At 36.2% G+C, this 12,034-nt stretch overlaps 1 protein-coding gene across 1 annotated transcript in view; it reads left to right on the top strand.

Moving 5' to 3' along the window:
* The window catches only part of SLC35G2 (solute carrier family 35 member G2), a 60,029-nt gene extending 49,231 nt beyond the window's left edge, over positions 1-10,798 (top strand). Inside the window, exon 2 of the mRNA XM_072613570.1 lies at positions 5,059-10,798. Within this exon, the coding sequence (XP_072469671.1) occupies positions 5,082-6,320 (1,239 nt within the window). The 5' untranslated portion in view covers positions 5,059-5,081 and the 3' untranslated portion in view covers positions 6,321-10,798. The remainder of the gene's footprint in view (positions 1-5,058) is intronic.
* The last annotated feature ends 1,236 nt before the right edge of the window (positions 10,799-12,034 follow it).

Here is a 12,034-nt window from a genome sequence, read left to right as displayed (position 1 = left end):
TATGGCAGAACCATCTCTCACCATCTGGTTCTCACATTTTCATGAGCATTTACACTTCAGAAATCAGCAAGCGCTACAAATCAGAGCTTGATTCATTGTTCTGTTGATTGTAGACTGAAGAAAGTGCTAAAAATGCAGATTAAACTTCAATATGTATGCATACATTTTTTTTCCCTCTAGAACCCGGTTTTTAGAACATTTTCCAGCACAAGCCTGTATTGCTCTATCCACATTGCTTGAGCTCAGCAGGAGTGCAGTCCAAGGCTCAGTGAATGAAGTCATCACCACCCTGGAGGTCTGGTGACCGTAGGATGATATTCCTCACAATACCTGGCATTTATATAATACGTTAAAGTTTTCAAAGTGCTTCTCATCCACTGTCTTATTTGAGCTTCACAACTGTCCTGTGTGAACCATTTGACAATGCCAAGGACTTTGGTGAGGAGATATTTTTCTCCCCTAGGCCTCAGTACCTGAGACTGCTGAGGAGTCTGGAGTATAGGATATGAAGAGATAGTAATTGCCTTCTCCACAAGGGTTGATCTCACAGGGGTTAAGGTAGGAGAAGGCCTAGTGTTCTGGGAGGTGCTGCCATTTTCAGAATTCTTGGTGGATAGAGAGATAGCCTTAAAACCCGGAAGACCTAAGTCTCCTGCTTCTTACATATACTGATTGTGTGACCCAGGGAAAATATTCCTTCCTGGGTAAATCGCTTAACCTCTCAGAGCCTCAGACAACTCTTTAGGACTATAACTTGCAGAGATGGTACCAGTCTGCTTTGGTAGAGGAAGTTTAATCACTCAGGAGTTCTTTGTATCAATTAAAATCATAGGTCCAGATTTTATCCCTTTTGAAGTCCCTATAAAATGCTTTTATAATTTGAAGATTAATTATTACTATCAATACCAAAAATCTAAATAAGACACCACCTCCTCCTCTGTGGTGCTATATTCTGGGCTAAAAGGTTAAATTACATTAATATGTCCAGTTTTTCAGATTTATCTAGAATTTTTTTCTCTTCTTTCAAATTTTAATTCAATTCAGCAAACAAGTACTTTCTGTGTGACAAGCAGCTTCTTATCCCCTCTAATGATATCAGTCTGTCTTCCACTAATTTAGAAAGAAGGAAATTGTCAGTTATGTTAAAAAGAGAAGGCATAACAGGAAAACAGACTACAATGGATTAAGAAAAGAATTGTTGGGTAGGAAGCTGAGGCAGCAGGTGTAGACCAAATATTGAAATGTTTATTTTCAGAAGAAAAGACAGGAAGAGGACAATAGCTTAAAAAATGGGCTATTAGATCAAGTGAATGATTTGTTTTTTTCTCAAATGTTCTTAAACATTTTCTTTAAATATTTTTTTCTGAATATATATGAAGAGGGAAGAGAAAAGAGAAAAAAAGCCATCAGAGCAGGGGCATAGTAGAGTGGAAAGTGTTTAGAGTCAGAGGTACTTTGTTTTCATCTGAATTCTGACACTATCTCAGTGACCTTGGGCAAGTCATTTATTCTCTCTAGATCTAAATTTCCTCATCTGTAAAATGTAGGGATTTAACTAGGTGACCTCTAAGCACACTTTTAGCTACAAATCTATCATCCTCTGATAATTAAGTCATAAAGGAGGTATTCTGGATGGACTCCAGAATAAAGGTGGGAGGTGGAAATTTCAGAAAAGAGAAACAAAACCTCTTTATTTGAGATTAAAGGGAGGAAAGAAATGTAAAACAAAAAAGTGATATGTCAAGGTGAAATGAAGGTCTTTGAGGTAGACCATAGGGATGGGTGATCTCCATCTGTTTTTTTTAAAGAAGTTAAATAGATAATCCTGAGAGGGGGCAAAAGATAGAGATAGAGGATTAGTTTCTTAAGGAGAGAAAATGTTTGGAGTAAAGTCATCAGCAATACACGAAGGTGTCAACAAATTATAAATAAGAGAATACTGAGAAGCAATGAGAGTTAGATGAAATTGGAGAACATCAGTCTTATCTTTATCCAGGTTTGTATGTCTTTTCTAGTTAATCTTATTGATGGAACAGGAGGGGAGAAAGTAGAGAGTGTAGTGTAGTAGACTGGGCATGAGGGTAAAGTTCTAAAGAGATCGATAATGAAGTAACTTACTATGGATTTTAGGTTTATGAGGGAGTCCAGTGTTGACAGAATGAGGCTAATGGACTGAATGAGGTTGAGGGTGCCTGACTGACTAAATATCAAAATGAGGTTAGAAAAATAAGTTTGGTTGGTATGATGAAGGAGTAGAAGAGATATTTGTGATCAGAGACAGAGAGGGAAATGACAGAATTTCAGAGGTAGAACAATCCCCTGCAATGACAATTTACTGATTTATATGATACTGATATATAGCTGATGTGGAATAAAAAAGGTTTGAAGAGTTAAAGTAGAGTGAAAGCCCATGAGATTCAAGAGTCTGAATACTCATCAAAGCAGTTATTAAAATTGCTGAGGATGATCATGGGGCACAGAGTAGAGAAGAAGCATGAATTCCCATCATAATTACTCTATTTCCTTTAAAAAGGGGGAAATGATTGATAAAAATGGAACTTTCAAGGAGAGAGGGCAGTGGAGGATGTGGCGCATATATAAAGGGTAGTTCATTCATATTGTAGTGTGGGTTCTATAGGGCACAATGAAAAGAGGCAGGGGGATGATAGAGGGAAATGGGGGGAGAGTGCACTAAGGGTATGAAAAGAATGAGAGTTAGGATGGTTTAGTTTAGTTTAATGCCTAAAGTATCTGATGAGAAGAATGGGCTGATGAAAGTTTTCCAGTGAAGGGCAGAATGTTGGAGTGGGGAGGGAGCAGAAGAAATCCTGAGGTAACAGGATATGGTTACTTAAAGAGTATGGGTAACAAAAGAGTATTGGATTAGGTACACTGAAAAGAATGGGCTGGGATGGTTTGATTTGATTAAGGTTTGGTTAAGGTACATGGACAGTCCAAGCCATACTCTAGCATTCCCAATAGGATGTTAAACAATTTTTTCTCCCTTGGCTGGTTTCCTTTGTGTCATTCTCTTGCAGAGTGTCACCAAGAAGAAGCCTCAGAAAGATCCTCTTTTAAATTATTATTATAAAGTTAAACAGATTTCCAGATGAAAAGTTCCCTTTTTGCTTTTTGCTCTTTAGAACAACTGAGATAATTTGCCAAAAGTTTCTTTTTCTTCTCTTCTCCTCATCTCATACCATTCAGATGTTTTTCTTCATGATCTCTTCCTTCCCCTCTGTCTTTCATGAAGAGGTGACTCTTCTATCTCTCCATGCACCCTTGATCCTATTCCATCACATGACTCTCTCTTTTATCTTCACTCTGTCACTAATCTTCAAAATCTTGTTTTTTTGCTTTTCTTTGTATCCCTAGAACTTAGTACACTGTTTGGCAGATAGCAAACACTTAATAAATGCTTGTTGACTGACATGAAGTTCAATACTAACTCTGCTACTTGTGTGACCTTAGGCAAGTCATTTAATTTTCTGAGCATCATCTTCCTCATTAGTCAAATGAAAGATTGGACTAAATGGACACAAAGGTCTTTTCCAGTTTTAAATCCTATTAGTCTATTTGAAATAAAAAATAAATAAAATAAAAGCAATTCCAAATTAGAAGTATCACTTAGACTCACAGCAGTTTGAATTTGAATGATTTGAATTTAGAATTTAGATTTGAATGATAGTAAGATCACAGTTGTAGAACTAGACGGGAACTCAGAAGCCTTTTCATCCAACATCAACATCTTAATTTTATAGATGAGAAACCTGAAGCTCAGGGTCACATAGGTAGTCAGCATTTGGGATGGAATTTGAAGGGACTAATGGCCTCTGACTCCTGAGTTAGCATCCTTGTCTTTCCACTGTATCACACTGCTTCCTAGGTCAGTTCTTCCCAGCTTTTTTATAATTCTTATAATTAACAACAATCCAATAAGACAATATATATGAATAATGAATAATAAAATATGTAATGAATAATGGGACACTCCAGATCACATATAAAACATTTCAATGGAATATACTACAGAAGCTTTCATTGTTTTTGATTGTTCTTCACAATGCTTCACACATAGTACAATTCTATTTAAAAAAATTATTTGTTTATTAAGTGTTGACTTAGCAGGCAGGTTTCCTCAGCAAATCTAAACATATTGTGTTTATCTAATTGTTTTGCAAGGACTTTTGGCACTTAGTCTGAAATCTTTTACTAATTGATTAATTAATTGGTTCTTAAATATTCTTACAAGGCATTGTGCTAGGCAATGGGAATACAAATTATAAAACAAAATGAAACAAAAAGAAGAAGACTTGGGCCTTAAGACTTTACATTCTAAAGGAGGGATACAACTTGTATATTTTCCAAATCCATATTCCACGTTGCTACCAATGTAATATTCCTAGAGCATGAGTCTGATCATGTCACCGTAATCCAGTGAACTAAGTAGAATCTACTAGGGGGAACTAGGCATACAAATATCATAATTAGTTATTCAACATTCACAGGTGTAAGATTTCTTTATGGATATCCTAAGTATAATCCTGGTATATTCAATGTTTTCATGAAGTAATGACAGAGTGACTGGACATTTGGAATATATAATATAGACATAAATGACCCAACAGCAAAAAGAAAAGGTTTGATATAATTTGCTATTTTTAAAACTTATTTTCCTTGCAGGGTGGGTGGGGGGGAGGACAGCTAAGGTAAGACTAGAATTTTGAATGAGAATAATTTCTAGTAAGGAAATGATTAGACAAGTAAGGTTTGAAGGTAGACCAGAATTATTAATGTAAAGAAAGAAAGATCTACAGTGCTAAAGGACACTATAGGAGACAACTAAGATAGGTGGAGGAAAATGGGTGGCTCATTCCATGGGGTTCATGGTTCTTAAAGGCAACTTTAGCTAGAGACTTTTACGCAATTCTACTACTGCCAGTTCATTTCTTCTATAAGAGCTATTTCTCTACCAATGAATTGATATGTAGGTGTCATATTGATTAAATTTGCAACTGAGCAAAAGTGTAAATCTATTTTTTTCTTTTTTTATTCAAGTGTAGACACATTTATCTGAAGACATGGATACTTCTCCTTCCAAAAAATATCCTGTAAAAAAACGTGTGAAAATACACCCCAACACAGTGATGGTACAATATACTTCTCATTACCCCCAACCAGGAGATAGTGGATATGAAGAAATAAATGAAGATTATGGAAGTTTTATGGAGGAAAATCCAAAGAAAGGACTTCTGAGTGAGGTGAAAAGAAAAGGAAGAACTTTCTTTGGGACCATGGATAGTCGAACCCCACCAACTGAAGACCCAAAGGTCAATGAGATTGAACAATTCCAGAGCTTTGCAGAAAGAAATATTTTTCAGTCTAGAAAGACTTGGATAGTGTTGTTTGGATCTGCTTTGGCTCATGGATGTGTGGCCCTTATCACTAGACTTGTTTCTGACCGTTCCAAAGTGCCATCTCTAGAACTGATTTTCATCCGATCTGTCTTACAAGTATTTTCTGTGTTGGTTGTGTGTTACTACCAAGAGTCTCCTTTTGGACCCAGAGGATATAGACTGCGACTCTTTTTCTATGGGGTATGCAATGTCATCTCTATCACCTGTGCTTATACATCTTTCTCAATAGTTCCTCCCAGCAATGGAACCACTATGTGGAGAGCAACAACCACTGTATTTAGTGCTATTTTAGCTTTTTTGCTGGTAGATGAACGAATGGCTTACATTGATATGGCTACAGTTGTCAGCAGTATCTTGGGTGTTTGCCTTGTCATGATCCCCAACATTGTTGATGAAGAAAACTCTTTGCTGAATGCCTGGAAAGAAGCATTTGGGTACACCATGACAGTAATGGCAGGACTGACCACTGCTCTTTCCATGATAGTATACAGGTCCATCAGGGAGAAGATCAGTATGTGGACTGCCTTATTTACCTTTGGTTGGACTGGGACAGTCTGGGGAGTATCCACTATGTTCATTCTTCAAGAACCCATCATCCCATTAGATGGAGAAACTTGGGGATATCTCATTGCCATATGCATCTGTTCTACTGCAGCTTTCCTGGGAGTTTATTATGCATTAGATAAATTCCATCCAGCTCTGGTTAGCACAGTACAACACCTTGAGATTGTGGTGGCAATGATCTTACAGCTTCTAGTGCTACATATTATCCCCAGTGTTTATGATGTCTTTGGAGGGGCAATCATCATGATTAGTGTTTTTGTCCTTGCTGGTTATAAACTTTATTGGAGAAAGTTAAAAAGGGAGGACTATCAAGAGATACTAGATTCTCCCATTAAATGAGACTCAATTTTCATTTTCTGAATCATGTTCAATTATGTGCACTGCCATGTTGTATTCATGTATCAATGTTTTTTGTGTTGTATAATGGACAGAGTTCTATATAATATATAGGTATAAAAAGAGGAAAAATATGCAAATGTAGAAAGATTTATATTAGTCTAACACATAAATGCAAATATTAAATATATGAAATACTGTGAACTTTGGTCTCTTAAAAATATCTATTTAATTATTTAAGGGATAACTGATAGAAAAATATGCTAGCCTTAGTTATCAATTTCTGCACTAATAAAAATTTTCCCTTTTAAGAAAATTTAAGTTATTGAAATTTATAAATTAAAGAAACTTAAATGGTATTATGACACTTTTCCTAGCTATAGTTATTTCAACATTAAACCTGAATCCCTTCACATGCACAGTGTACATTCTGGAAAACCTGTCTATAAAAAGAGATTCTAATTATAAAACCTGATCTGCATTATTACATTGGAAGTTGGCAGTAGCAAAGTGGGGAACTGAGGTAGTGTGGTTGGGGTCAAAAGGTAGGAGAAGGAAGGCTTTTTCACTGACTCAACTTTGGTTATAGTAAGTAAACATCACAGCAAAAACCTGGTCTTTCCTTTATCAGGGTTGCCATGAGTAGTGGAGGTGGAGCATACTTGAGTTTTTCCTCAGACTTTGTGGATCTGATGCACCATCCTATTGCTAATGCAGTGTTCTTTTCCATTTAGCTTCACTGGTTTACAAATCTCTCCTGGCTACTGCCCTCTTACCTTGCAACAGAAGGAGTGCTCCAAGCTACTGGCAGAGGTGCCCGCAGTGGAAATGGCAAAGGAGTAAATTAATGTGGCATGTTATCTAAAGATTTTCCTCAGGGGAACCAAAAAGTCTCAAAGGTGTATATTAATGTGTCATAATACATTTGTTCTCTACTCTTATTAATTCCTTTAAAACATGGTTGTCTATTGGATTTGCATGGGTAGGATAAATCAATAATAGTAGAAACCTTACAACTAAATTTCAGCCCATAGTTGACTTTTTGAAAATGAAATGAGAATGCAGAGGTGTACTTTATTCTACAATAATTAATGGGTTGTCTGACTTGCCATAATAATGCTTTATTTCAGATATTCAAATTCTGCTCATTTCAACTTTCAGTTGACAATTGAGTTCACAGAGGCAGAATGAGGTCATAGAAAACTCAATGAACTGGGAGTCAAGAGAGTTGGGTACTTATGCCAACTGGTTACTTCTTTGATATGTTACAATCTCTCTGGGACTCAGCTTCTGTATCTGTAAAATGAAGGGGTTAAGATAGATGATATCTGTGCCCCCCCTCTCCCCCTAATTTTGAAAACTCATTCCTTCCTTGGACCTTTAAATAAATAAAAATATAAAACAACAAACTCAACATTCTTCTGAATGAGGTATATTAAAGACACTTTTAACTAATACATGCTTATTGATTTTCTCACCCTTTGGAGTCTGAGCCAGTAGGGAAAGGAATGCAGAGGTCTTGCTTTAAGTATCATTCTTCTAATACTAAAATCTGAATGTGTAAAATATCTGAAGTTTACAAAAGGATTGTTCACTCTATAAAGGGAATCACTAGGCAGAAAGGTGATACAGTGCATAGAGTGTAGAGCCTAGAGTGGGGAAGATTCAGCTTCCTGAGTTGGAATTCAACCTTAGACATTTATTAGTTGTGTGATTCTGGGTAAGTCACTTAACTCTGTTTGCCTCAGTTCCTCATCTATAAAATGAGCTGGAAAAAGAAATGGCAAATCACTCTAGTATCATTGCTAAGAAAACCCCAAGTGGGGTTCACGAAGAGTTGGACTCAACTGAAATGACTGAGCAACACCAACAGAGGGATCCACCACAGATTTCTTCTGAATAGATGTCTTTACTACTCAAGTTAAATTGTATGTTCAAAAAATTTAATTTATGAACTTTTAAAGAGTCCATTTATTTAATCACTCAACAAATGCTGATCAAATAGATATCAATTTGACAATATTTATTTATTTATTGAGCCATGCTAGGTATTATGAAGTCTACAAGCAAGAATAAGAGAAGTGTGGCTCTGTGTTTAAGGGGTCAATAGTCTTCTTTGGGAAACAAAACATATTCATTAAAGCAATAACTTCATATGATGGAAGAAACTTGGGATGGAGTCAGACAAGCTGAGTTCTGGTCCTTGATTTAAGGTTAACTAGTTGGGACATTTGACCATTATAGGCTCTCTGAACTTTAGCTTCTTCATCTGTGAAGTGAAGAGATCATAATACATTATTTCATAGCTTACTATCCAGTTCTATAATTCTGTGATTATAAATTAGCTAGGATGACTATTAATATAATTCAGAAGTGGGACAATTTAGAGTCAGAAGAACTGAGTTCCAATTCTAGCTCTGCAACTTAGTGTTTGTGTGACCTCAAGAAAGTTATTTGACTCCTCTAGGTCTCAGTATTCTCAACCGTAAAAATGAGAGGACCTCTAAGGTCCTCCCTATCATCTCTAAATCTATGACCTTATGCTTCTATGATAAAGTATGAAAAAGACAGGAAAGAACTGAACTTAAGACCTAGAGATCCATGGATTCCAATTCCTTGTCACTTATGACGAGCTATGTAACTTTGGACAAATCACTTAAACTTTATGTGTCATAGCTTGATCTGTAGAACTGGGATAATATTAAGTATACTACCTACTTCATAGGATTATTGTAGGAAAAGTGCTCTGTAAATCTTATATAAACTTATATGAATGAGTTATTTTTTTTTTTGAGACATTAGGCAGGAAAAAATCACAGGACTTAAGTGCTTAGTTGGATATATGTGACAAGAGAGAGGTTCCAAGTCTTCATGAGAGAAAAAATGATGGTATTATTGATAAGAGTAGGGAAGATTTGGAATGGAATTTTTGGGGAAAAATGATAAATTCATTTTCAGTTCAATTCAACAAACATTTATTAAGCATATGCCTACCATGAGCAAAGCAGTCTTGAACTTGAGGTGATGGCGAGAAACTCATGTAGTTTAGAGGAGAGGTCAGGCCTAGAAACCTCTTTTGGGGAGCCATTTACATAGAAGTTATAACTGAAACAATGAGCATGGCTAAGTTCTATAATGCAGAGGAGAGCAGGGAGCCTATTCCAACCTTGCAGAAAGAAGAAAAATAGGATAGTAGGAGGAGAGTTTTGCTGACTGTTGAAGCTTAAACTGGGTTTGAGGCCTGATCAAAGGTCATTAGATATAACATTTAGGAGATCATTGATGACCTTTGAGAGATTAGTTAGAGCAGAATGTTGAGGGCAGAAGGTAATAATTACACCTGGATAGAACTTTCTTCAAGACAATTCTGTGAGGGTTAATAATTGAATTATTATCCCTACTATATGGATGGGGAAACTGAGGCTCTGAGAGGTTGAATTCACAATCATGTAACATGTTAGAACTAGACTTTGAAAGTGTGTTGCCTAAATTTAAGTCCAGTATTCTTTTCATTACCTTGATGGGTTTTGGAATGAATAGATGACGGAAGAAATAGAAACAGCAGACAACTTTTGGAGAAATATGACAGTCAAAAGAAGAGGAGGAAAAGGACACTAGGTAGGAGGGGCATCTTTTTTTTTAAAATGGCTATAGATATGTATATATATATATATATATATATATATATATATATATATATACCTGTTGTATTATACCACATAAAATAAATATTATAGTGTTTTCAAATGTTAAAAATTTACAACTGAAATTAATTGGTACAAAATCCATTAAAATGTAATATTACAAAACATAGGATTTAAATTTATTATTGCTAGGCTACTCTCTACTTCATCATAGGGTTTTAAGAACATCAGGTAAGGGAGGGCCTTAGTTCCACAAAATTCACCCATCCTCATTGTTTTCCTAGAACACTTAGTTCCTTCAGTTACTTCCGCTTACCCACATCTCTCTTTTTAATATATCTTTGTTTTTATATCTCCTAAATTTCTTCTAGCATCCTTCCCTAGCCTCTCCTAGAGAGCCATCCCATACAACAAAAGATATAAAAGAAGCAATTAGCAAAACTGAATAATACATTGAAAAGGTCTGAAAATATATGCTAGGTTCTACACCTGTGGACTTTCTATTTCATCAAAGGAATTGAAGGAAATGTTTTATGTCTCTTTCTTTGGGACCATGCTTGTTCTTTGTAATTTCACAACACTCATTTTCAGTTATTTTGTGGTGGTTTTTCTTTTCATCTACATTGTTGTAGTTACTGTGTATATTGTTTTCTTGGCTATGCTTACTTTACTCTGTATAACAGCTTTCCTTGCTTCTTTGTAGTCATCATATTCCTATTTCTTATGAAATAGTAAGATTCCATTATACTTATCTTCTATGATTTGTTAGTCATTTCGCATTCGATGACTTTGCTTCCAGTTCTTTGTAAACAGTGATGCAATAAATATTTTGGTGTATATTGAGACTCCTTTATTTAGTCCTAATTGGCTACTAGCAACTGTCATCAGTGGCCCCACCTCTGAATAAAAAGGTCAAATGTACTATGTAATTCAAGGCAGGGAGAAATCAGGAGGAATCGTTTTGTACCTTCCTAACTCCTGCCGCTTATGGATAGCAATGGACCTCATCCCATCTATCCTATAGCCTTTTGGCCATTCTCAACACATTGATCTCATTCATTCCTCAAATCCAAATACACTGCCAATCTTGTTGCTTCTACACTTACAGTACATGTTATCTTCTTTCTTCTCACAGAATTTTCATCCTGATGTAGGATCATATCACTTTACACCTGGGTTACAATAGCTTTCTGGTTGGTCTCCTTGTCTCAAGTACCTCCCCATTTTAGTTTCACTCATCTGCTAGGGTAATTTTTCTAAAGTGTAGTTCTGACTTCCTTAAAGACTGAGCTCAAATTTTACCTTGTGAGGGACTTTCCTGACCTTCTCCCCCAACTCCCCAGCCACTGATGTTTTCCCTTTTCAGCTCATCTTCATCTCTTTCTATATCTTTCATGTACCTAGTTATTTACATGTTGTCTTTCTCATTAGAATATATACTCATTGAGGGCATTTTTTTTTCTTTCTATATATCCCCAGGACTTAGCACAGTACCTGGCATAGTAAATGCTTAATAAATGCTTTTGGACTGTCTACGTGATTTTGGTCAAATAACTTACCCTCCCTGGTCCTCAGTTTTCTGATCTGTAAAATGGGGATATTAGACTCGCTGGCCCTCTGAGGCACCTTCTGAGGTCTAGATTTATGATCCATTGCCTACAACTCTACAAAGCTTCTCTTTAGCTGGGATTCCAACCACTCTGACTCTCTAGACAGCCCTTACTTCCTAACCCAAATGGCACTATTCTTGACTAGGGAAGAAGATTCTGATATATTGTGAATACAGAACACGCTTAAGAAGAATATGAGAAGGGAAAAGTACCAACAAAAGATAATTAAGCTTCATCGGTGAGGAAGGGAATACTCTAGAGAGGTCTTTACCCCAGAATAGTTGTAATACTTTCAAGTATTACACATTTCCAGTGAAGGTATTCATTACATAACTCCTTATCTCCTTTTTTTGCTTTCCCCTTTGCTTTGCCATCTCTCCCCTCCCTCCCCCTTTTTCTTTGCCCTTCTGGTCTCATTCCAGTGTGGGTGCCGAAAAAGAGATGGGGGCAAAATAAAGAAAAT

Source organism: Notamacropus eugenii, chromosome 5 (assembly GCF_028372415.1).
Source record: "Notamacropus eugenii isolate mMacEug1 chromosome 5, mMacEug1.pri_v2, whole genome shotgun sequence".
NCBI lineage: Eukaryota > Metazoa > Chordata > Mammalia > Diprotodontia > Macropodidae > Notamacropus > Notamacropus eugenii.
The sequence above is the reverse complement of the archived record's forward strand: the minus strand, read 5'-3'. Positions and strand labels throughout refer to the sequence as shown.